General features: G+C 40.3%; 1 protein-coding gene across 2 annotated transcripts in view; it reads right to left on the bottom strand.

Moving 5' to 3' along the window:
* Window positions 1–27,166, bottom strand: part of DSCAM (DS cell adhesion molecule) — a 706,002-nt gene that overhangs the window by 209,620 nt on the left and 469,216 nt on the right. For both annotated transcript variants that reach the window (XM_045036594.1, XM_045036595.1), the window contains exons 7-8: window positions 21,079–21,375; window positions 19,982–20,257 (exon numbers count right to left, since the gene is read on the bottom strand). In XM_045036594.1, coding sequence (XP_044892529.1) covers window positions 19,982–20,257; window positions 21,079–21,375 — 573 coding nt within the window. The remainder of the gene's footprint in view (window positions 1–19,981; window positions 20,258–21,078; window positions 21,376–27,166) is intronic.

The following is a 27,166-nucleotide window of genomic DNA, read 5'->3' as shown; positions in this document are numbered from 1 at the left end:
ACACCTGGGGCGCCTGGGTGGCTCAGTCAGCTAAGCGTCTGACTTCGGCTAACGATCTCAAGGTTTGTGGGTTCAAGTACCGCATCAGGCTCTGTGCTGACAGCTTGGAGCCTGGAGCCTGCTTCGGATTCTGTGTCTCCTTCTCTCTCTGCCCCTCCCCTGTGTGCGCTGTCTCTCAGAAATAAATAAAAATGTTAAAAAAAATTTTAAAAAGAGGACACTAGATTGCAACACATAGCCATATGGAAATATGCAGTTCTCTCTGGTAAAATTAAATCTATGGGCAAGTATAGAATGCTGTATTTTGCAATTTTGATGTGTAAGTCCACCTTTAATTCTTGTATAGAATTTATAACACAAAAGCATAAAATCTGTCAAACTCTGTTAATGGATATACAACATATAGAAACATAATATTAGTGACAAAGTGTTGAGTGGTATATCTGTAAAGGAAAAAAATAAAATAAAATATTTTAAAATATATTTAGGAAAAAAAACACCCAAAAGAGTTAAAGATTTTCATGATAAAAAAGAGGATTTGGTTAGAGGGAAAAGTCATTTTCCCAGAATAACGTCAAAATCAGGTTTGTTATTTGTTTTACTTGCCACATCAGGATGCACTTTTTAAAATGCAGACTAAACCATCAGACTGATTTGCGGATCATGACACTTTTCACCTCACTACATAGACTGCCTCTATTGCTTTAGCCATGAACACAATTCTGCTGTATAAAATGCTTAAATTTTCTTAGAGGGCCCCAAATCTCTTGCTGTACATTTGTAAGTTATAAAATTAGAGGCAAAAAATAAACGAAGCGATTAAAAAGTGCTCGCAATGACTTTGGTGGAGCCAAACCACCATTTGAGACACATCACTTGCTATATCTGGTCCATTAGATCACCTCTCAAGCTAAATTCTCTGAATCTTATTTGACAGTGAAAGGTGGTAATATCACGGGAACAGAAATGCGGAATGTGACCTACAACAGGTGTTGACCTAACCTGCCCTCACAAAGCCTATAAATATCTGCTAAATGTCACTAATTACCAGGTTTGTTGATTTCATTCTCTGTACTGGTGGGGCTCCTCTCTCCCAAGCAGTTAGGAACCATCAAGTGCAACCAAATGTTAATTTATAGACACTTACTCTTTCTAAAGTCAGGCTCATATATTTTTGTCTTGTCCCTCAAAAATTAGTTGTATATTCTTCTTTATGGGGAAAAAAGAGCTGTTATATTCTTCCCAGAGAGAAGTATGACATGAAAGATACATGGGTTGGGTGTTGGCCAATCTTGGATAAGCTGCAGTGTTTTCCTCATCCACTTTCTTTAAGTCTGTGATTCAGTTTCTTCATGTGTAAGGTGATGATAAAGAGCACAATTCATGAGCGTTGGTGAGGGCTTCATGGAACACACAGGCACAGAGCCCCAGGGGTGCACAGAAGCTGCTCAATGAGCAAGCATCGCCCTTTCTTTCCTTTTCCTACCATTTTTTTTTGGCCCCAGGGCCCACAACTCACTGGGAAAAATCAAATATATTACATGGATGTTGAGACGCATGGGGGCTGAGTTTGCACTGCCATATATAATTTGATCAAGTCCACATTTATCATCTCTTTTCTAGTTGTGCTGTAATGCCCCACACCTCCAGACAGTCTCAGGTTGACAGCTTCTGGTCTCGGCTGCTCCAAGAGCCTACCTCAAGCCAGTCTTCTTGGTTACAGCAATGAATATTCTCATCTTCCCATGTCCTTTTCCCCGTTCTGTCCAACAAACTCTCTCTCCTTATCCTTCAAGAAGTTTTCTTGTTTTATATCTTGCCTGTTTCACAAAGTCTCCAAAAACTGCATCTGCGGATCCTGTCCATTATGGAAATGCAAAGCCCACGGCTGATCTCTGGGAGCTCAGTCCTGATTACACATGCACTTGAGGTGCCCACATGCCCACTGGAGATGCCCAGGACCAGCATAGGCTTACCGCCCCATACCATCTGCTGAAATACAAGCTGTGACTCTAAAACGATGAGGCTGAGGAGCACGCGTCGTTGTGAGAGGAGCATGTCACTCAATTGTCTCTCCACTCCTAAGACTGATTATTTGTCCGATTCTGCTACTTTACAACATGCTTTGGATTCCAAAACTGTGGATTCCTAGCCCCATGTGATGTAGTTCTCCGCCCTATTCACACCACAAGATTAAACTCTTCCTCTACCCGCTCCACGAGCCTGCTGCTAAGATCCTATAGAGGAAAGGGTCACAGTATGGCGCATGAGCATAGCAGTCTTTGGACATGCCTCTTCCCTTCAGTAGAATGACCCAGGAGGCAGAAGCTGTATCACGTTCATCCCTACTTCCCACATCTAGTGGAATAAATAACATCTTGTATGTCTTATTTGAAAAATATCTTTTCCAGGTGACAATGAACATGTATTTATACTCTGAATGTTAGACAAGCCGGGAGTTAGGGAGTAGAAAGGAAAATAGATCCAATATACAATAACGATGAGATGATAAGGACAAAAGTGAGGCTTTGTTTCACAGTCTGATTAGCGTAAGGGCCAGGACTTCTAATTCGAGGTTGTGCTGAGCCATCTCTACTCCTACTGGTAGGGCGAACTGGGGAGATAAAGTCAAGATCTGGCCTCACTTATTCAGTTATGGCCATCTGGGCCAATGGAGCACTGCTATGTGAGCATGAGCTCCTGAGCCAGAGCTGCTCTGGACTCACCATAAGTTAGGCTGTCAGTCCTGGGCCCATGCCTGCCAGAGAAGGACAGGCAGGAGGCCGAGATTCAGGAGGGCAGGATGTGTGAGTACGAAGGGCATTGTTGGGGCCAATAGATACCAAAGAAACCAGAGGCTTCCAATTCACTGGAGACTGTGTGCCCCCTACTGACCCTACACTGGTGGAAACCTCATTCCTTGGCCGCCGGTCCTGGCCTTGCTTCCTTCCTGTTTCCCTGATGACCTCATCTGTCCCTCCACTCCAGATGTTAACTCCATGCTGCTGATTCCCCGATCTACATTTTCTTTTTCTCCCTAACTTTTCATTATATTTTATTTATTATTATTTATATTTTAGTTAACATACAGTACAATTTAGTTTCAGAAGTAGAATTCAGTGATTCATCATTTACACACAACACCCAGTGCTCATCCCAGCAAGTGTCTCCTTAATGGCCATCACCCATCTAGCTATCTCCCCACCAACCTCCCTCCATGAACCCTCAGTTTGTTCTCTATCATTAAGAGCCTCCTGTGGTTTGTTTCCCTCTCTTCTCTTTTTCCCCTCCACCCATATGTTCATCTGTTTTGTTTCTTAAATTCCACATATGAGTGAAGTCATATGATACTTGTCTTTCTCCGGCTGACTTATTTCTACATTTTTCAACCAAAAACTCCTTCGCAAGCTTCATGCCTGCTTGTTTAGATGTCTGCTAATATTTTCATCTTGATGTCCCAGAAGCATGTCAAATCCAAAACCAAAAGTATCAGGTTTCCCTTAATCTAAGCTTCATGTTCAGTGTTTGTTCCTGTTAGCGCTTACAAAACCTCCCAGCTACAAGAAGCTAGGATCATAAAAGCCTTCCTCATTGTGCATTTCTCTTTATCTCCAGCCACGATCAGTGGGCTGCGGTGTCTCTTCTGCTTCACTTCTCAGTATCTCTTGGTCTGGCTCCTTTTCTTCCAAACACACCACCATCATCTTTTATTAAAACCTTTTCCATTGTGCCCTAACGGGTCTCCCTAATTTTTTAATCTTTCTGCACTGCAACTGATCTTATAGACCTCCACCATATTAATGTCCTAAAACATAGTTGTGAGCACGTCCCTCTGCCTTAATTCCTTCACTGCTTTTAGGATCAAGTAGAAGGTAACAAACACTTGATGCTGTGCTGACTCATGCTGCTTGCCTACACTGGGGATTCTTTGTTTCGGGCTGATTGACTCTGAACGTAGGGAACTATCCTCTGATCCCATTTCTGCCCCATGCCCCCCCCCTCCCCCCAGGACTACCACTTCTGCGGTGAACACTCAATTCCATTGCTAGCTGCTTTGGAGACTTTTTCAGGCTCCAGATCCCCTTTGAGACTCAAGTCAGTTTCTCTTGGAGACTTCTTCTTGACTCCAGGCTTCCCATCCCACCTTAGCACCAGAACTGGTTAGATGTCCATCTTCTCTGTCCCTAAAAGACCTCCTGCATACACACTTCTTTGACGGTGTTGTGTTGAAATCAGTGTTTTCCTATTTGTCTATCCACTGCTCTCCCACGGCGAGCGGAAATATTTCTCATCCCGTGCTGCTCCCTTTTCAAGACATCTGGCACCTGCTGATGCGTAATGGTTATTTGTCTGCAGGTCCTTCCACTGACTGCAGCCCATTCACAGTAAATGCACAGATACTCCCCGAATAAATTCAATAAGGCACAGGAATTGTGGTAGAGAGGGTCTCTTCTCTAAGGAAAGAAAAAAAACAAACCTCAAGGTAACCTGGCTATACGTGTACATGACAACATCCCTCACCACCATGTAACAGGAGACCACTTAATCAGATTGCATGTTTGTGTGTTACCACATATGGGAGACGAAAAGTAAAAAAATGTATAAAAACACGCCACATGGCATTCGGGGCTCAGTTCTTCGGGTAGGAACCCAACTGAGCCATGCCGGCACAAATGAAGCTGCTTCCTGGAAGAAAAAGGCCTCGGTGTCATGACTCTCTGTGTGAGAATCCTGCTACAGAATCAAAGAACTAAAGAGGTCCTCTGGCTTACAAATTATCTTGATGACAAAAGTCTAGTTTGATTATGCTATCATCATACACTGTGATCCTTTTCATTTCTTATTTGAAATATTGGACTAATGTCATCATAGAAAGTGGGAGCAATTTAAGGAAAACATATTTTTAGGAAAAGCGTTTACATCGATCACATCGATCGCTGTTTGGCATCTATTTAAGTGGTAGAAGTTGATGCACCCGGTGACACGTGGCCCAGATTCCTTTTCAAGAACGAATGTGTGCCCCGAGTGCTGGGAGTGATGTCAGGCAGCACCCTTCAGTTACCAGCCACTCTGAAGACTGTTCCGGCTGCAGAGATCCACCTCCCCAAGGACAGACTCTTTCTGGGGTGGCCTACGTCCAATGACTTGCTGAAAAGGACAATTCTGCCCAACTCATGATGGCTCTGAAAGTCCTTTTTTCTCCAGAGCTCCCTGCAGGGATGGTAAGGCTGTCATCAGTCTGCACCACAGCTCCTCTCCTCCCTGTGCCCAGTCCTTCTTCCTCTCCCTCCTTCAATAGTGCTGGTTATTGGGACACACCTTGATAAACACCATACACACTAAAACCTCTCTCTCTCAGAGACTGCTTCCTGGAGAGCTGAACCTGCAACAGTCTCACTCACCTACAGTGAAAATTGATCTACTATTAATAACAAATCTGTATGTAACATTGCCAGTATATACTCCATCCATCCATCCACCCGTCCATCTGTCCATGTTGTTTTTATTCAGTTCAGATTGTGACCAGAAGACAATTATCATGTATGCTGGGTTCTCTTTTAATGAGACCACTCTGTATTTGACTGAAAGTATTTTCCTTTCAGAATAGAATAGAAACATTCTGTCATTGATAGAAGCACAAGAAAAAATAGTTTAGAAGTATAATTTTAAGATTATTACTCATTACCTAAAACAATAGTCTGTGTTCCTTTGCTGGTTGGTTGGTTGGTATTCATTTTGGTATCCCAAGTTCAGCCAATGTACAGAACTGAAATTTTGTCTATCCTAAGGGGTTATGGATACTCACAAGCTCACGAATATACGTCAAATAGTACTAAAATGAGTAAGAATTCAGTGCTAATACTGGAATCAGTACTCAAGAACTCACAAAAGCCTCAACTCAGAAATACAAGAAAGCATGGCAAATATAAATCAAAACACACATAGGTATGAGTGCCCAAGCATATCTACATACTACACATATTAGGTAAAGTGTTCCTAGCAGATGAGGCCTAAAGCAAAAGGTTCCTAAGCTGAGCACCTGCCAACAGAGTAGCTCAGTTGACATAAAAATAGTACAACTTTGGAAGAGTGAAGACATAAGAGTAACTCTTCTACAACGATTTTTAAACAAGGTATTTTGGACTGCCAAATTGTGATAACCATAGAGCCATAAATGTGACAACGTAAGGAGACAGGTAAGAGAAATAACTTTTTTTTTTCAAAAATTGCTTAAAATTACCAATTAAAGCCCATGAGAGTAAATATATTTAAAGCATTTCAGGAAGAAAAAACATCCTTAAGGCATAATGCGGAATCATAATGAAGAGAAACAGAAACTATTGTTCCCGTCAGCTAGGAAGATACAAATTAGACATAAAGGAAAGACAGACTGCTTGGAATTTAGGGATGTAAAAACACTACAACCAACTCTGAGAAGGATGGCAGTGTCTCCTTCAAAAGCACTTTTCAAGAAGAACGGGTCACCTATGCTATCATCAACCCGTGGCTAGAAGGAGCTGGGTGGTTTCCAGAGGAGATCCTAGATCCTAGTCGTGTGAGCTGTTTCTTCCTGGAAGGTGCCTCATAGCCATAACCATATCATGCTGAAATAAATAGTTCATTTAACATTTACAAATGATGAACAACTCGAGAATTCATGAGAATTTCTGTATTTTACAATTAAGAGTCACCTTGGACCGAGGAGGGTGTCAGGTTGCTTTTCCCCCAGTGAAGGGCAGCAACACATTTACCCTTGGTAATAAAACTGAGTAGACTGCATCTCCAATATTTAAAGAAAAGCTATTTGAATCATCATGGCTTCAAGAAAATGAAATCTAGGGGCACCCGCATGGTGCAGTTGGTTAAGCGTCTGACTCTTGATCTTGGCTTAGGACACGATCCCACAGTTCATGAGTTCAAGCCCCACATCAGGCTTTGTCCTGATGGTGTGGGGCCTACTTCAGGTTCTGTGTCTCCTCTCTGCCCCTCCCCCACGTGTGCATGTGCTCTCTCTCTCAAAAATAAAGAAACTTAAAAAAAAAAAAAAAGAAAATGAAATCTAGCTCAGGTTTTACTAATCCGGATGGAGAAAAGACTCATCCAGGTGGGTTGCAAGTACTTTGCTTTTGTTTATATAAATTATCCATGGAAGCAAAGCCATGTGGCTCTAACCAGAGGTGATGACAGTGAGGCTACATGACAAGAACTGGCAAGATTCAAAAGAGCACAGGCATTCATTTTAAAACTTAGCTCCTGTTCCTTTTTTTCCAAGCAGCTGTTTCATAATGATGGTCAGTCATCTATTTACTTGAGGAGTATTTTCCATGACCCTGACTTAGAAAAGGTCACCCTTCTTCAGAAGCTTGGTTATTAATTATAACTGACTTCAAGTTGCTACACTTCTTGAGCAACAGGTCGAAATACGTCATGGTGAAACAAGGGTATAAAAAGGTAGTTACACCATTGCAATGAAGCTGTAAGTCAATTAAATTTCTTTGACAAATTTCAGGGCACTGAACTAGTGATATAATGAAGGAGCAACATGGTTAAATGCCTGAAAATAGACAAACAGCATATTTGTTTTGGTAGTCCGTCCACACAATATTCACATCATCGTAAATTTGCAGAACTGATTACACAGACAGTTCTCCATGTAGTCAGACCAGATGTGTGTCCATGCATCAGTCTCTGGAACTCTCTGTGTCAATTTCTTCATGGTGAGGATTCACACTAGATGGGCATCAGCAGTGACATGTTCTGCGTCTTTGAGTGAAAGGTAGAGTAAAACCCTCTGGGTTTTGTTATCACTCATAGACAACTTGAACAAGTCAGGTCTGCAGAACCAAGGTATGCCGTCCCCACGCCTAGATCAATATACAACACAAGCAACTGATTCTTTCTGGAATAAATTAACAAATTCTGTGACTGAAGTGAATAGCTAGGGCAAAGAACTTCATCTGTATGTAAATACGACTGCGGCATATTTATGACCATTTAGCCTAAACAGATCATATTATAAATCTAATTACCAGTACTGGAGTGAGTCTATCTAGTTCTAAGTAAAAGCAGAGAACAGGAAATAGAGATTAAATGGAAAATATGGGGCTAACAATGTAATTAAAATCTAAAATAACCTTTGAGATCAGATTAATTAAAATAAACATACAGGTGTTAAACCTGTGTCAAAAGTCACACACGTACATGCACACGCACATGCACACACATACATGATTAAAACTTAGATCCCGGGGCGCCCGAGTGGCTCAGCTAGTTAAGAGTCCAACTTCAGCTCAAGTCATGATCTCATGATCTGTGGGTTCAAGCCCCGTGTCGGGCTTTGTGCTGATAGCTCAGAGCCTGGAGCCTGCTTCAGATTCTGTGTCTCCCTATCTCTCTGCCCCGCTCCTGCTCATGCTCTGTCTCTGTCTCAAAAACGAACAAACATTTAAAAAAATTTGATCCAAACATCATAAAACAAAAGGCTACAGAAAAACAGGAGTTAAAGATGAGAAAAGATCTCCTAGGAAAAATGTGAAACAAAGAAGGCAAGAAGAGGAACTTTTGAGTCATACAGTAGATAATTGAAGACAAAAAAAAAAAAAACCCAGAGATTATGACAGAAAATAGGTAAATCAACAATTATACTTAGTAATATTAACACCCAGTTTAATAACTGATCAATGAAGGGGATAAAAAAAAAAGCTAGAGATGACACATAACACAACTATTAAATGTAATTGAACACATACACACAGATTTACGCCCAACAAATGTAAGAAGAAACATTTTTTTTAATGGATAAGAGATCCACAAAGAAAGCATTAGCACGTGTCACAAAACTAAGACTGCCTGTGATGACACCACCGTCGTATCTCGGTATATGGAGAAGAGTGGAAAGTATGGGTCATTTAGTTAATGGTATTGGGAAACCTGTCTCAATATACAGAGAAAGAAGAAACTGACACCCACTTCTATTGTATCTATAGCTCTCAACGTGGACTAAAGACCTAAATGTGCACAGTGGAAATATAAACACAGAGTGAACACAGAAAATAGTGTAGGAATAGATCTTCCATGAGCTCAGGGACTTCTGAATCAAGACCCCATAGAAGACAACTGAGAGGCAGCCGTGAAAAAGGTACTCACAACCATTTCTATGTAATAAGAGATTCAAATTTACATGGAAGAATTACAGCAAAGCAGAAAACAATCGCAGGAAAAATGATGTCAAGGTGGGCCAAGGAAATTCACAGATGGGATACCCAGATATCTAATAATGAAGAGTTTGATGCTCAACGTCAGTAGTAATGGAAAAAAAGCAAATTAAAATAAAATCCACAGGCATTAGATCTGCAACACTTTGAAAGGCAGATAATATCAAGCACTGGCACAGATATGGGGAAATGTGGACTCTTCTGTTTGGCTGGTAGCAACCTAAAGTGTATTTTGGAGGGCGCTCTGCAGTCATTAGTGATACCAAGTTAATATCACACAGGGGCACATCTACTAGAATATTCATCGTAGCACGAGGCACAGTGTCAAAGGGCTGGGGGACAACAGCAAAAAGGTTTACTTTGCATGCTTTAATATACATTTATATGTCTATCTTTTTTTTAAGTTTTTATTTAAAACAAAATTTTTTTTGTTTATTTATTTTTGAGAGAGAGAGCGTGAGCAGAGGAGGGGCAGAGAGAGAGGGAGACACAGAATCGGAAGCAGGTTCCAGGCTCTGAGCGGTCAACACAGAGCCCGACACGGGGCTCAAACTCACAAACTGTGAGATCATGACCTGTGCTGAAGTCAGATGTTTAACCAACTGAGCCACCCAGGTGCCCCCATTTATATGTCTATCTTAATAAGGGCATTAAAAAGTAGATTTAAAATAAGTATATTAAGTACACATATAAATAAGTGCACACATAAATACTCAGTAGGCAGCTTCTGGGGAGGTGGGGGTCAGCTGTTCGGTGCCACCCTGGAGGGAATAATGGGACCAGAGAAAAAAGGAACAGCTAGAGGAGGCAGATTTGTATCCAACAGGAGGAAGAACTACAGTGATCGTGGGCTGTGCAGAATCAGGACGGGCTCAGAGCTTAGGGTGGGGCACTGCACAAGTCTGTGCAGACAGAGTCAGGAAAAATGCAGGTTCAGTCCAGGGCAAGGTGAGTATCACACGGTAGTCTCATCTAGGTGAACTCCACATTCATTAATATCCCTAAGGCTTTACCTTTGTATCATCTATTTATGCATATGCATGCATCTCTTATATATACTCAAATATGTCTATCTATATATGCATATAGTGTGTGTATATGTATGTATTTAATAATCTTAAATAATTTTAATTTTTAAATAACCTCCTTTCTGTGCTTCATGCCCAGCAGAGAGCCCAATTCAGGTCTTGAATTCATGACCCTGTGATCAAGACCTGACCTGAGTTGAATTGGAAGCTTAACTGACTAAGCCACCCAGGCACCCAGTGCATATAAATATACATATTTATACATGATTTTAACCCATGCATATATTTTATGTTTATATATAAGTATAAATAAAATATGCAAACATTATTTATGTTATATATCACATGTGCACAAAGTTATATAGTTATAATATGTACCAATCCACATGAAAGCTCCCACTGCATGATTCTGAATAATTGAGAGGTGGGTTTTTTTTTCCTGACTTAAAATATTATCAGAAAAATATTGCTTAAGCACGACCTGAGGGTCTTTTACCGTGTGCTGGATATAGGTACACGTACACTTGTGTATATTTGCAAAGAGACTGATTATGGGCTAGGCAGGGAAAGTGCAATAATTTTCTTGTCATCCTTTCTTTTTTTCTCATGCCTACATAATTCTCTCCTTCTCCACGTTCCCATGTTTAACAAGCCCAAGTATTGCAAAATATTATTTCTTCCACAATCTTAGCTTTAACTGAGTAAAAGCCTGCATTCTTTGACTTCGTAACAAAGCCAATACAAATCTTTTTTCCTTTTCTTCTACTGAGAGAAAAACAATTTGGGGTGTCATTTCTAAAAACATCTAACGAAGGATTCCCTTGAAGAAAGGTACCAGCTTCGTTTTCCAGAATCAAAGGGGGGATTACAAGGTCTTCCACCTCCAGGACAAACCTGTCTGAAGAAGACAGTCAAGCTGACTTCAGAGCTCAATTCTGACATCCTATAACCAAAGGAGAGTCATTCTCTCCTGCGGGAGCTTGAGAACGTAAATCGTCAGCCAGGGGAGTGAATGCAGCCACCTGTACCCATTAAACTCCTCCTTGGTAGTTTATTAAGGCGGGGGGTGGTACAAGTCCCCCACCTCATCAGCCTTCTTCTGTCACATTGGGAGTCACCAAAAGAATGTAAATCTCCATTTGAAACCACAAAGTCCCACAAAAGGAATGCACATTTACCACCTTACCCTACATTCCTCTACTAGGTCTATTTTCTCCCATATTATTCATAAGAGAAACTATACCTTCCCTAAGCAGTTGCTGAAAATCAGTGCAAAAATTTTGTGAATGACAACAGTCTAAGGCCACGCAAGACCCAGCAAATAGGACCCTACATTCAACGCCGCTCAACTTTAATGAGGCACCTGAAAGAGAAAACTAGCCTGGAAACGCCGCGTTTCCCCCCAAACAATACTGACAATGACCCCAGCAGCAAGCGGAGCTGATAAAGAGAGAAGAACGTCATCCCTGACAGAGGTGGGTCCTGAGGCTGGTTGGAACAGCAGAGGGGCAAGTGTCCGGAGTGGATGGCCCTGCCCATGGTGCCGCGCACAGAGTCGTGCCTCTTCCGGGGCCAAAGGGGCCAAACAGCATCAGCTGTCAGGAGCCCCCGAAGAATGATGTCATCGGCAGGCAGATTCCCGACTGCTCGCTCAGAGATGGGAGGCGAGCCCCATTTTTAATTCAGCCTCCACCTCCCCAGCTGCACCCACAGCAGCACTAGCCAGATCGCCGTGGCCACAGAGCAGGTGCAGGGGAGGACAAAGAGCTGTGCTGGGGGCAGAACGCGTCAACTGGTGCAGAGTCTTGTCCCTGTCAGGGAGCAGAATGCAAAAGGTCTCTACGGTCAGGCTGGAAACACTGCCAACGGCGCCTAATTCTTCCCTCAGTTTGAAGCAGGGCATGAGACAGGCATGTCTTCCATTAGGATGGGAAAGTGCCACCACGATCACGGTGAAATGAGCTAAGGGGGAGCTAATGTCCGTGATCGCTCTTGTTGTGTTTCGAGCATCATCATCTGATCTCATTATTGGCCAACACTGATTTTTAAAAACTCATGAAAAGGCATGTGAAAGCCTGATGCTCCTCAGTCACCTTGACCTCTTACGGTGTTGACTGTCGCTCTCTACTCATTGGAGCCCTCCAAACCCATGTTTCAAAGTCCCTGTGGTCCGAATCCAGAATGGTGGTCCAGAGGCTGTCAACCAAACCTCACTCTCCAAAAGCCCTTCCCAAGCCATGACTACCGCAGGCTCTCTGTCTCAGCCTCTCGGTCACCCAGGCGAGGACTTCTGGAGTCGCCTCGGGTCCTTACCCACCCTCACTTTCCAAATCCATTTGTCCTTTTACTTCTCATCAATGTAACTAGTTCTCATTCTCTCTCTTAAATTAAGCCCTCAATAACCTCACGCCCTTCCTAATTGTTAAATAATCTTCTTTCTTAACTTTTCAAGGAGCTTTCTTCTTGGGTTCATTGCCTTGATTTCCTTCCCCTCCACCGTGGCCTCCCACTGCAATGCTGATTGCTTTTCTAAGGCCCACTACAGGGCTGCACTGGAATCCAAAGACGTGTATTTGAATCCCAAATACATTACTGGACAGCTTTGAGCAAGCCTCCCGCACGCTCTTAATTCCGCTTCTCTGCTCATGCTTTATGTACATTACAGAGTCACTGTGAGCATTAATTAAGGTTACACATATGAAAGTGTTTGTAAACTATAAAGTTTTATATAAATATAAATAGAAGGTGACATTTTTATGTAGCAGCCAATTAACTTTCCTGGCAGTGCTGGTCCCTAGCAATTAAAACACTCAATTAGGCACTGTTCAAGTTCAATGTGGCACCTAAAATGAGGAAGAAAAAGCTTTGAAATGTGTTAAATATAACCCTGCTTGTTAAATTGAAATGAAGTGAAGGGATTTTGACTTTCATTTCTCCCTACATGCTCGAAAGCAGCACAATGGTGCTTCGAGTTGGTTAATATAATTCAGAACTGCTTACGTTTTAGGTATTATCAATAGTTAACGTGGTGTTTAAATCGATCTTTGAAGTTTGTTTTTTTTTTCAAAGTTGTAAGTCAATGCTACAAAATAAGCAAAGGGCCAAGACTATTAGCAAAAAGGACATGGCTGGAAAATAATATTGCTTCCAAATGTTGTTGAAATAAACGCACAGAGACGCGCACCCCCCTCCCCCCCACACAATGCTTTCAGTGTTTAAAAAAAAAAAGAACCTCCTGGAAACAAGAAAGAAATGGTGTGCCCCCCCCAAGTTTGTGGCATTATTGACAGCAATGAGTGTGCCCACTTTCCAAGGAAGCCGACGTGTGAGGGATCACACTTGTTCTTCTGAAATTATCCGAATAAAATATTCACTGTGCAGTCTAACCAGAAAGGTAATCGAGCTGTTATTTATATAAATAAAATAAGAAAAGACTGTCTTTCAATCCTGATTCACAAAGCAAAAAAAATGTCTTTTCCTATCATTCAGTTGATTTCATATCTCTTCCCTTATCATAACCTTTATCTTAATTGAAATCAGTAAAGGTTATTAATTTTTTAAAAGCATTGATAGACCACAATCCCGGCCACTGGAGTGTGACTTAATTTACATATTTCATTTCAAAACATTTTAAAATCCAAATGTAAATGTTCAGAAGTCAATTCGGTTACAACCTTTCTAATAACATCTGAGGAAAGGCTAAAATTGCTCATGGTGTATAATTACTACTATATATTGAAAGTTAGAAGTCATCTGAAGCAACAAATGCAAGCAGTGTCTTAAACTGAATTACTCTAAATATTTTTGCTGCAGTGCAATGCAGGTAACTGTGACCAATGAATAAAAAAATGAAAGGGGATGTCAGGTGATACATAGAAACCCAGAATGTATTATTTTTCATCTGGGAAGTCCCACACAGACATACGCCGGCTTATCCTTGTACACCCAGCCTGCAATTTCCTCCTTTGGTGTCTACAGTTTGATCTGTCAACACAGAAGAGATGAAATTAAATAAAAGTAAAGGGGATGTGCTGGAGTACTGATAGCCGACAACTGTATTTAGTTCACAAGATGCTCCTCTTAAAACATGCTTTGAAGCAACGACTAACCAAAAGTCTATACTCTCTCCTCTGCCAAGACATCTGCGCGAAAGGCTATACACATCCAAAGAACACCAACTCAACACCTCTTTGAGCAAGTTCAGTAGTCCAGGCTTCTTGGCAAACCCACTGTTAAGGTTTTTCCCATCAAATGTTTGTTAGTGTGTGATAGTCTCATATGGTGGGCTCCATGGAGAGAGATATAACCTGTCATCCAGAAGGCTACCATCAGAGACTGCCGGGGACGTCTCCTGCTTTGTTCATTTGTCTATTGTAGGTTTCATCAAGACCTGCTTGGTTTCAACGTCATCCCGCATCTAGGGGGTTTTCTGCTTTCTTCGTCCCCTTGTCCGTCTGACTTCCTGCGGCACCTGATGTCTTCCTTCCACCTGGCCCCTTCCCCCATGCTTTCTATCAATGGTCTTTACTTGGCGTTTGCTGCCTAACATTATTCTTCTGGCCCCTGGGGCTCATTTCCTTTAGGGAGAATTCTTAGCTATTGGACAGAACTTATTTTCTGAGGTGTTGACCTGCTTGGGGGCCTTTGTTTACCGAGCACATTTTACTAAGTAAAGTGAATACACATTCAGAAGTCATGATCAGCTCTGTTCGTGTTTTAATTCACTATCTTGAGACAGCTTGCAATGTCTGTTGCTTTCATGTCCCTCTTTCTTTAGATAAGTGCAACCTTCTTCCTGGTGTGGAGGTGTGGGGGTAAGTGGGCAGCCTGTCCAGGCATCCCATAGGTCTGCTCACAGTGACTGGTCCAGGAATGGGTGGTGGCCTATTCCTGGGAAGGAGCCAGAATCCCTCCCTACAAGTTTCCTATGTGGAACCATTGGGGAAAGGGCATGTGAGCCCAGGGACACTCAGGGCCAGTTTTCTTGCCGAATGGAAGGGCTGCTCAGAGGGAACAAAGCCGATGTGTAGAGGGAAACACCAAAGAATCAGAAGCTTCAGATGGTAATTAAAGGTCTAGACCAGGCCTCCCCCAAGGCCTACATTCTCTCTGTCCCTCCCAAAGTTTAGTTCAACACAACCTTGACCTCCACCCCTACCTCCCCTATACACTGTAGTAGTTGCTATTAAACCAGTCTGATTTGAGCTCCTACGCTTTGCAATCGATAGGATCATGGTTGATACACTGATCTGTCCTCATTGAGGAAATTTAAAGATACAGATTTAAATTTCAAACAGTTCTTGTATGAATCTCCATCAGACTTTAGCTTCAGATATTTGGTGAACAGGTTTTACTGTGAGTCTAACTAAGGGATTGATAAATCTGTCTATATGAGTGAAAATCTTCAGTGAGGTACACAGTCTCCTGATGGTCACATGTAGGCCTGTGTCTTACGCATTATTAATTTACCGATGTCTCCAAATCTACTGCTTAAGATTCCACTGTCCTAAATTCCACTCTTATCTATCCAACTGTCTATTTAGTGGATCCACTTAATGTTTCAAGCTCAGTACATCCAAAAGTAGACTCCTGATTTCTTCCCTTAAATTGCTTCACCGCATCTTCTCTTGGCTCAACTCACAGAAGCACTAGTCTTTCCATCGCTCAGGCCCAGATTTTATCCTCTTACACCTGCATCCGATCCATCAGGGAATCCCATGGAGGAGACCTTCAAAATATATCCAGAATCTGTCTTCTCCTCACCCCCTCTCTGTCCCTTCTGGGCTTCAGCCTTTTCTCAGCAATAGAAGTCAGGCATAGCCTTTTACAACCCAGGCCAGGTGACATCTCTGTTTAATCTGACATCTCTGATCACCCCTCCATCTCACTCAAAGGAAAAACTCAAACCCTCCGAGCCCAGCCCTAGTCCTACATGAGAGGACCCTGCTAATTCGGACCATGCCTCTACCCTGTGTCCACTTTGTTCCTGCCATATTGCCTCTCTACTAGTTCTCTAGGTTGCCAGGCCCACCCCTGACTATTTGTGTTCCCTCTGCCTAGAATGCTCTTTGTCCCGGGTATATGTTTGGCTATCTTGCCCACCTCCGTGTCCTTGATCAGATGTCAGTTTCTCAGAGAAGCCTTCCCCAACCTCCCTGTAGCAGTGCAGATCCCAAATCCCTTCAACTTCCCCACCCACTGACAGCTATTTATCACCAGGCAACTATAATGAAATATTGCACAAAATAATATGTTCCTTCTTTCATTTGACAATCCTCGCCAAGAACCTGAAAATGATTATTCTACATAATATATCCTTAGAAGAAAAGAAATTCTTGAAACCCAAACTATCTGATTTGTTTTCTAAAATGATCGATACTTTGGTTATTAAGAGCCAATAAATTCTCCTTTTGGGTATAAGCCAGTTTGAGTCAGTTTCTGTCACATAAAATTAAAAGGATAAAGATTAATACATTGATTTCTGCTGGTCGAGAACATTTTAAGAATATAAGTGAATAATTCAAATGGTCTTTGTTTGAATTTATGTTCTCTAAAAACCTGACATTAAAATATCTGTATCCATTTATCTAATGGTCACACTCCTGGCAATTTTTCCTGAAATAAATCATCTTACAAGTAGATAAAGGCCAATGCATAGAGAAGGGCATTTGACACATCATTCAAAATGGTTAAATATTAGAAATAAATGAAATATTTATTTAAGAGTCTCTTATGGTTTGCTTTCTTCTCTAGGTTCTCTATCTTATTTTTCCTTTCCTTCCTTCCCTATGATAATGTGTTGTGTTTCCTAAATTCCAAATATGAATGAAATAATACGATATTTGTCTTTTCCTGCCTGACCTATTTCCCTCGGCCTAATACACCCTAGTTCTATCCACATTGTTGCAAATAGCAAGATTTCATTCTTTTTGACTGCTGATGCACTGGGTGTTATGTGTAAGTGATAAACACTGGGTACCACTCCTGAAACCAACACTACACTGTATGTTAACTAACTTGAATTTAAATAAATAAATTAAAAAAGAAGCTTATATTCTGGTGGCAGCTAATTTAGAAAGAAAGAAAGAAAGAAAGAAAGAAAGAAAGAAAGAAAGAAAGAAAGAAAGAAGGAAAGAAAGAAAGAAAGAGAAAAAGAAAGAAAGAAAAGAAAGAAAGAAAGAGAAAGAAAGAAAGAAAAGAAAGAAAGAAATATTTAGCACCAAGATATTTTCCAAATGTAATCTGAAGACCTCTGGGGATCCCTGAGAACATTTTAGGGAGATGGCAAAAAGATAATCATTTTCACTGTAACACTAAGGTAATATTCACCTTTCTCATTGGGGTGACATTTGCATAGATACACAAAAGTAACGGTGGGTAAGACTGCTGGGGCCTTCACACAAATCATGGCAGTGACACCAAAATGTACTAGCTGTCACTGTGTTGTTTACCACCACACAGTCCCAATTTTTGTCAAAAGCAGTTTCTAAGGACACTTTATGGAGCCATAAAAATAATAAGCCCATGACATTTCCAGAGTTCTATGCTCTGTGTAACAAAATGGGGAAAACGCACAAAGCACTTGATCTGTCTGCTGAGCAGGAAGGTTGTCTTGAAGCAAAGTACTTGTGCACTTGTCTGAGTTACAAGCTCAACTAGCCACTCTTTTCATGGAATTCCATTGTTTCCACAGAGAATGGCTGCCTAAGAGCTATAGCTATTCAGGCTTGGGTAACTAGCAGACATTTTCCTAGAAAAAAAAGAAATAAGCCTGTCACTCCTATGATCACAACTGAGTGTATTTGCTGCAAACAATGAAATTGAAACTTTCAAGCAAAAGAATAGACTTTTGTAAGACTTGTATCTGTCACTATGAACCCGACAGCTTCCCAATACTGAAATACTTTTCTGATGAAACCATGGTGATATTCTGACATTATTATAAATTGTGTCAATGTTTCAAAAATCTACCTAACTCAGCAAACCAATAATTTCCAAATGATCAACTTACTATGTTACAAAACAATGTGTGGGTAAGACATTCATTCAGATAGAAAATGAATTTTAAGACAGCAAAGCACCAAACATTCATTGATCTAGCTTCTAATTCTCCAATGCAGCTAATATTTAAGATACTGACATGTTTTAATTCTCTACATTGTATTATACTTTCTGGTTTATTTGCTTGTTTTGTTTGTTTACTGTTTGTCTCTCGTGATTGGAAGGAGAGTTCAACAGGGGAAGAAACTTGTCTACCTTCTTCATCACTGTTTCCCTCAGTGCCTGGAGTAGAGCCCAGCATCAAGCAGATGTTTCAGGAATGGCAGTTGGAAGAAATAAATTCAACTACAAAATGAAGTTTTCTGCAGCTATCACAGTCTGGTTTACCAAGAAATTCTAATGATATGAGAAAAGTCTTAAGATATGTGGCTATTTTTAAAAGATTCAAAATTATTAATGTGAAATTATACCTAATATATGTTACATATTATATAACATATATGATATATTACATAGATTATATGTGTGCATGCACATCTGTGTGTGTGTGTGTGTGTGTGTGTGTGTGTGTGTGTGTGTATTTATAGGTGTCCTGGAAAGGTAAACTAACAAGGTTTATAGGGGAAAAAGGTTGGGGAAGGCCATGGAAAACTTTGTTCATCCCCCAAAGCTCATCCTGGTGAACCAAGATGTAAAGAATCATTTAAAAATCAAGGAATTTTTCTGTGGAGCTCATTAATCATATAATTCCTATGTTGTTGTTTTGACCTGATCATCTATTCAACATGAGAAGTCTGTTTGAAGTCTTGATCTGTTACAGAAAACCTCTTCTGGTAGGATTCTGCAAGAACGTCCTTTCAGGATTTTTTAGGAAAACAAAGATTCAGATAGTTCTCAACTTAGGATGGTTCAACTTATGATTTTTCCACTTCACAATGGTGTAGAAGACGAGTGCATCCAGTAGAAACTGTACTTTGAATTTTGAACCTACTTCCCCGCCCCCACCCCCCCACCACCCAGAGCTGGTGCTATGCAGTAGATACCCTCACGTTGATGCTAGACGACTCCCAGTCAGCCAGCAGTCACAGGGGTAAACAACCCAAACGGACAACCATACTTCACCCACACAACCTTTCTGTTCTTCACTTTCTGTACCGTATTCAATACATTACAGGATATAGCCAACATTTTATTATAAAGTCAGATTTGCATTGCATGATTTTTGCCCAACTGCAGACGAATGTTACTGTTCTGAGCATGTTTCAGGTAGGCTAGGCTAAGCTACGAGGTTTGGTAGTGAGATATATTGAATATATTTTTGGCTTACTACATTTTCAACTTACAATGAGCTTATTGGGACGTAACCCCATCGTAAGTGGAGGAAGATCTATATGTGTTTTAAAATGATCTGTCGGACAACTAGGTAACGAAGCCAATGATCTCTCTCTCTCTCTCTCTCTCTCTTCTTGTGGTAATACTGACAACACATGTCCTCTGGAAAACCAAACCAAAAATTCCACATGAAAAGAAAATCATATCAACCACAGCTCTTGATGCAGGAGTGGATGCATCGAGGAGTCAAGAGATCAGAACATGTGAGGTACTCTATCCTTCCTGTTTTTGGAACTGTCCTACTGTAAACATGCAGCTTCTAAGATCCCCCCTGTTCTTCATTATCCCTCTGGTGAAAGAGCTGAGTAAGGGCAAGACGTGTGGGGACAGGGAGAACAGCCTTACCTTTGACCGTCACGTGGACACTCTGGCTGGTGGAGAGCTGCGGTTGAACCAGCACGTTGCACGTGTACTCTCCCTCATCCACTTCCTTTTGCACATCTGAGAGTTTTAGAGTGCCGTTGTTCTCAAATGCCACTTGGCGGTGGTTGAAAGGAAGCAGATTAGAGTTCTTGTACCATTTGATGGAGTAATACGGATAGCCAATCACACGGCAGTGGATGTACGTGTCCCGTCCTGCGATGGCCGTGATATTTTTCATTGGCCGAATGCTTGCAGGCCCTAGAGAGACACAAAGGGACTCTTGAAAATAATTTAAGGGTACATCTCATGTGTGGAAACGGGCACACTTTTCCTTGAGTAAAAGAAAAACAATGTAGATTATTTTCATGTGAAAAATATCTTTTTCAACTTTTCTATTACACGATCTTCTCTGCATTTGGATTCTTCTACTGAGCAGTCCTTTTTCCTTTTCGTTTCATTACTTTCAAATGGATCGAAGGAGTGTTAAATACTCTAAGTATCAACTACTTCTATGAAAACGTGTTGAATTACAAGAGAAGAGGCAATTTCTTCAACAAGAAGTAATTAGTCCGCCCTGAACAATCATGCCGTTTTTTGTGAAAACACTGGGAGCAATTCAATTTTCAAACTCTCTCTATGACGTAGGTTTATCAAGATGGAGGTTATGCCATGGTGCACTATGAATGTAAGTTAAAATACCAGGTACATGGAGCTTTACCATGAATGTGGAAGAACAGAAGAGGAGGAGGAAGGAAAAGAGCGTGCAGAGCATAAACCGGGAAAGAAAAGATCAAGCGGACAAATCGAAGAGTAACAAAGAGAACAAGCTGACTGAAAAGAACAAAATGCCACTTCCCACATGAACCCAATCTGGGCCATTCTGGAGCCGAAAGGAGAGGGTAGGAAATGGGAAGCAACGGCGAATCTGTTTTCGGCATTCCGAGACTCAGCTCAGGGCATGCAGAAACCTTCTTCTCCACTACAGTGAGTTAGATGTGTTTTTTTTTTTTGTTTTTTGTTGTTTTTTTTGTTTTGTTTTTTGTTTTTTGTTTTTTTTGAGGAGCTGATTTGACAAGCACCTCTTACGTTTATTCGAGCCTGGTACAGGACGACTCCCGCCGAATTGTTGGCAGTGCAGCGGTAGACTCCCCCATCCCGGACCTGAGAGCTGGAGATGTTCAGGTAGCTGACCACGTTTCCCTCCGACGTGATCATCTGGCTGATGCGGTGACTGCCACCCTTGAGGATCGGGTCGTCGTCCAGGGTCCACGTGATGGTGGGCAACGGAGTTCCCTTGACGTTGCACATGAGGGAGACTGGTTCTGCTGGACTCACCACTTTTTCACTAAAGGCAGAAATAATTTTGGGAGTTCCGTCTGCAGGAAGACAAAGGATGGAAGGAAGTGGCACGTACAAATAATTAAACGACCTCCAAGTACATTTGTGTAATGGTTAGGAGATAGACATGCTGGTCATTGAACACTACAGGCAAGTCTGGTTTTATGGCTAGAGCTAAATTCCAAGCAGAGCAAGATTTCATTTTCAAAATAGGCAAACAGTGTTAGTAACCTTTAATAAATTACTTCTATATATTTCCTGACTGTCCTAAGAAGAACAATCATGCAACCCAGATGCTCAAGTTACACAACGTCAGCTCCCAAGAAGTCCACAATCTAGAACTGTTAGGTCCCTATTACATGTTATAAACACAGAGGAAACCCACCCCTCCAAATGGTCACTTTAGCCTTCTACTTCTGAGATAATTAGGGCTTATGGCCCAGGGACTTGTTCAGAGGAGTAAAGGAAAGACTGACAGATGGATAGGTTCACCTTATTTATTTTCTCATAAAAAATCATCCTTTATAGTTTTAATGATAAGTGGGAAATCCGTGTAAATGTCATGGAAACTCTGAGAGTGGGATCAAAGCCAAATAAACTTTGAGTCTTCCAGTGTGTAATAAATATCTCTGTAAGTGTCTTAAGTTGGTGGCTGTACAAATTTATCATCCAACATGGGACAGTTTTGAGAACAAAACAGATACCAGAAGTAATTATGCCAGGGAGGCAGGCACAGCCTCAGACTGTCCCAGGCAAAGTAAGATCTAGGTCTTAGGGAGTTTTCCACAGGAATTTCCAATATTTTCAACAAAGACAACATTTTCATACTCCATTGTCTTTCCATCATATATATGAACCATTTCCCTCATACTGTATGGTAGCAATCATAAATGCATGCATATATATGCATACATATTCACATATATGTATATATATATATATTTACACACACACACATACACACACACACACACACACACACACATTCACTGCTGACAAATCGGAAAGCAAACAAATGGAGGAAACACACCTGAAGCTAGCTCACAATTCCATCACAGAAAGATAACTGTTAACACTTACAAGTACCCCTGAAGAGTTTCTCTTTCTGCCCTCCCCCCTCCCCGCCCCACCCACTCCTCCTCTCTGGAAACCTGGAAGCCTATTTCTGTGGCCAGAGGGACCAGCCATGTAGGGTTCTCCTGATGGGGGTGCTTTGCTGAGCCCTCTACCATCTTTCCTCTTGCAAATTCCTGAATGTCAATTTCATTCCAACTCCTGGGTGACTGGAGAAGGCCCTTGAGTATGTTTTTTCCCCACATGCAACCACAGTGGAGTATTGCAGTGTTCTTGAATTGCAAGCATCTTGCTTTAGTATCAAAGACGAAAAAAAGGGCTTCATAATATTAAAGTAAAGAACCTGTGTTTTTACCCTTAGGACACCACACACTCTGCTTCATCATGCTCTGCCTTTATTTACGGAGAAGTGAGACGTCACCATGATTGTTATTCTTTGTACGTAATCGGCTGTCGATGCTGAGGAATGTTATTTTATTTAATCTTACAATTCAACTTTTTTTTTTGAATGTGCAGAGCTGTATATTTCTTTGCACTGATTTTTACACTATGCACTGAAAACGTGTCTTTTTAAAAAATCTGTTTTGTAACTGTTTTCTTCAGTTACACCTTTTTTTTTGTAGATATAGTTTACATACAGTGACACATACAGATCTTAAGTGTACAAGCAGAATGTTTTGTTAAATATGTACACTGTGTAACCACCCAAATGACTGCAACATAAAGCATTTCAGGACCCCACGACTTGCCCAGGGTTCCTTTCAACCAATCCCCTCTCACCAGAGGGAATCACTGTCCTGACTTCTTTCAACGTGACTTTGTTTGCCTCTTCTTGAACTTCAAATCCATATAATCCTAGAGTGTGGGTTCTCTATCCTGCAAACATTCTACTATTACCATAGGCCAGGCAGTGAAATTAAGAAATGAAACTTTGGAAGTGTTCTATCACCTAACACACAGTCCATATGGAAAGTCCGTCTGCCGACCAACAATGTCCCTCCCAGCTCTCTCCCCCAGCCCAACCAGTACCACACATCCCATTTATCTGTCATGCTTCCTTAGCGTGCATCCTTCAATCTGGATCATTCTTTGGTCTCTTCTGTCATTTTTGGCTTTAACATTTTGAAGAATTACTCCATAGCCAGTTGTTCACACTGGTTTTTTTTTTTGTTGTTTGTTTTGTCATGATTAGACGCAGGTTGTGCATTTTTGGCAAGGGTAGCATGGAAATAATGTTGCCTTTATGTGCCTTTTGGCCATTTGCGTATCTCCTTTTGTGAAATATCTACTCAAATCTTTTGTCCGTGGTTATGTTAGACTACGTTTTATTGATTTGTAGGAGTTCTTTATGTATGTTGAAAACAAGTATTTATCATGTATCTTATAATGGTCAAATATACTTGTCAGATATATTAGTTACATAAAATGTGTGCCAGACATTATATATATTATAGATGTGTGTTTTTGCATATGTAAAATGTTTTCTTTCAGTTTGTAGTTGCCTTTTATTTTCTTAATGGTGTATTTGACTTTTACTGCTTTCTTTATCCTAAGAATTCTACCTACCATTCAGATGATGAATAATTCTTCTATGTTTCCTTTTAGAGACTTCATAGTTTGGGATTTTACACCCCAGTCTATATTTTAGAGCAAATTAAATCTGTGTAAGGTATAAGGTGTGAGATAGGGATTGATATTCATTTTTTGTTGTTGTTGTTATTACATTCATTGTGTAGTACTGTTTGTCAAAAAGACTTTCCTTTACCTTTGGAATATTGTGGACTCTCTTGCAAATTAATTTATCATATATGTGTGTGGGCATATTCTAGACCATCCAGTATGTTCTACTGAGTTATGTATCTGTATTGTTTAATGTAGCTAGTATGAGTCCTCCAACTTTATTCTTTTGTAAAGATTGCACAATTCTCAGTCCTTTAACTTTCTCATGCATGTCTTTTAAATCAACTTAGACTATAGGACTTCCATTTTTCTTTATTTTTTAAATGCTTATTTATTTATTTTGAGAGAGGAAGAAAGCAAGAGATGGGGCGGGGGGTAGACAGAGAGGGAGAGAGAGAATCCCAAGCAGGCTTCATGCTCAGTGCAGAGCTCAACATGGGGCTCGAGCTCACGACTGCAAGATCATGCCTTGAGCCGATATAAAGAGTTGTACACTTAACCAACTGAGCCACCTAGGTGTCCCCGGACCTTCACTTTTCTACGCTGTTGGGGTTTTTATTAGGATTACATTGATTATCTTACAGAGGACTGCTACCTTAAAAATATTTAGCTTTTTAGTCCTTAAATATGGTATACTTTCCAGTTTTTTAGGTCATCACAATTCTATATTAGCAATGTATAGTTGTATAGTTTCACATGTTGAAATCTTTCCCATCTGTTGTTAAATTTATTCCCAAGTATCTTTTGTGTTATCCTAATATAAATGGAAATTTTAAAATATTATTTTCTAATTGTTGGTTTCTACTATATAAAGACAAAAAAAATTGTGTTTTTGGGGTGCCTGGGTGGCGCAGTCGGTTAAGCGTCCGACTTCAGCCAGGTCACGATCTCGCGGTCCGTGAGTTCGAGCCCCGCGTCAGGCTCTGGGCTGATGGCTCGGAGCCTGGAGCCTGTTTCTGATTCTGTGTCTCCCTCTCTCTCTGCCCCTCCCCCGTTCATGCTCTGTCTCTCTCTGTCTCAAAAGTAAATAAACATTAAAAAAAAAATTAAAAAAAAAATTGTGTTTTTGTATCTTGAGTTTCTAAACTTATCTGGGAATTGTTTTATAGATTACTTGGAATTTTCTATGTAAACAACAAGGTCTGTGATTAAAGACAGTTGAGACTTTTCCTTTCCAAATTTTATGCATTTTACTTATTATTCATGCCTACCTAGGACTTCTGGAACAGTGTTGAATAGAAGACGTATTTGTGAACATCCTCAGTCCCAATGTTAAAGGAAAAATATTTAGTCCTCAACCATTAAGTATGAATAAATAAATCATTTAAGTAAATAAATTCATAAATGCCATTAGGTCAAAGAAGTTCCTTACATTTCTAGTTTCCTGAGAATTTTTTATTCTGAATGGATGCTGAATCCTGTCAAATGGTGTTTTCTGAATATACTGAAGTCATCAATTGGGTTTTCTCCTATATTCTATTAATATGATGCCTTATACATACATAAATTTTGATTTTATGTTTTGCCAATCGTATGCTTATGGGATAAATTCGAACTCAGTTTTATATTGATATAGATACAGATATACATATTTGTGTGCGTATATATACATGTATATACACACACTACATATATATATATACACACACATATGTAGAGATATATACACATAAATATTCATATGTCTAATATATGTGTGTGTGCATCTATATAACTTTGATTTCACGTATTAAAAGTGAAAATTACGTTACTTCATGTGAAATGTAAAAACCCTAGCACAAATAATTTCATTTATATTCTGTGCTTTGTGTTATTACATCTATTTATAACTAAACTCTATAAAACAGTGTTATAATTTTATAATTTGGCAATTATTATTTAAAGACATTAAAAGAGAAAAAAAATTCTGAACGCTTACTAACATATTTCCTGCCTTTTCTAATGGGCTTTATGCCTATAGATCTGAATTTCCATTTTAGGTCATTTCCTTTTTGCCTTCAGTGACTTCATGTGTCAAAACTTCTGCTATCACATTCTTCCAGCTTTGGTTTATTGAAAATATCTACTTTCCCTGTTTTTTAAAGACTATTCTTCACAGATATAGGAACCTAGGTCAACAGGGATTTTTTTTTTTATCCTTGTCAACATTTCAAAGATGTTGTTCCACTGTCTTCTGTCCTCCAAAATATCTGATGAGAAGTCATCCATCATTTGTACTGATATCTCCCTTTACTTAAGATTTCTCCTCTCTCAGGGGTGCCTGGGTGGCTCAGTCAGTTGAGCGTCCGACTTCAGCTCAGGTCATGATCTCTCAGTCTGTGAGTTCAAGCCCCACATCGGGTTCTGTGCAGACAGCTCGGAGCCTGGTGCCTGCTTCAGATTCTGTGTCTCCCTCTCTCTCTCTGCCCCTCCCCTGTTCATGCTGTCTCTCTCACTCTCAAAAATGAATAAATGTTTAAAAAAATTAAAAAAAGAAAAGAGTTCTCCTCTCTCAGATTTATAAGATTTTTTTATTTATCTTTGGTTTTCAGCAACAGGACTCTTTATAATGTGTCTGCATGTGATTATATTTATACTTGAGATTTACTGATTTTTGGCTCTGTAACTTTAATACCAAAATTGGGAAAACTGTCACCATTATTTCTTCAAATATTTTTTTCTTCCCCAGTCTCAATCTTCTGTTTTTCTGGACTTCTAATTATATGGAGATCAGACCATCTAATGAATGTCCCATGTCATTGAGACGCTGCTCACTTCCTTTGCAGATTTCTTTCTCTCTGTGCTTCAAACAGGATAATGTATTCTAGTTTATCTTCAAATTCACTGATCCTTTCTTCCTTCTCCAATCTTCCATTAAAGCCAATACACTGAATTTTTATATTTCTACTGGTTCCTTTTTATAGTTTTCATTTTCTCTTCTGGTCTTTCCCAGATAATTATTCATTACGCCCGTATTTTCCTTATTGAACATATTTTATTTATTTGTTTGTTTGTTTATTTAAGATGTTTACTTATTTTGAGAGACAGAGAGGAGACAGAATGAGTGGGGGAGTGGGGGAGAGGGGCAGAGGGAAA

Source organism: Felis catus, chromosome C2 (assembly GCF_018350175.1).
Source record: "Felis catus isolate Fca126 chromosome C2, F.catus_Fca126_mat1.0, whole genome shotgun sequence".
Classification (NCBI taxonomy): domain Eukaryota; kingdom Metazoa; phylum Chordata; class Mammalia; order Carnivora; family Felidae; genus Felis; species Felis catus.
This window is presented reverse-complemented; position numbering and strand designations above follow the sequence as displayed.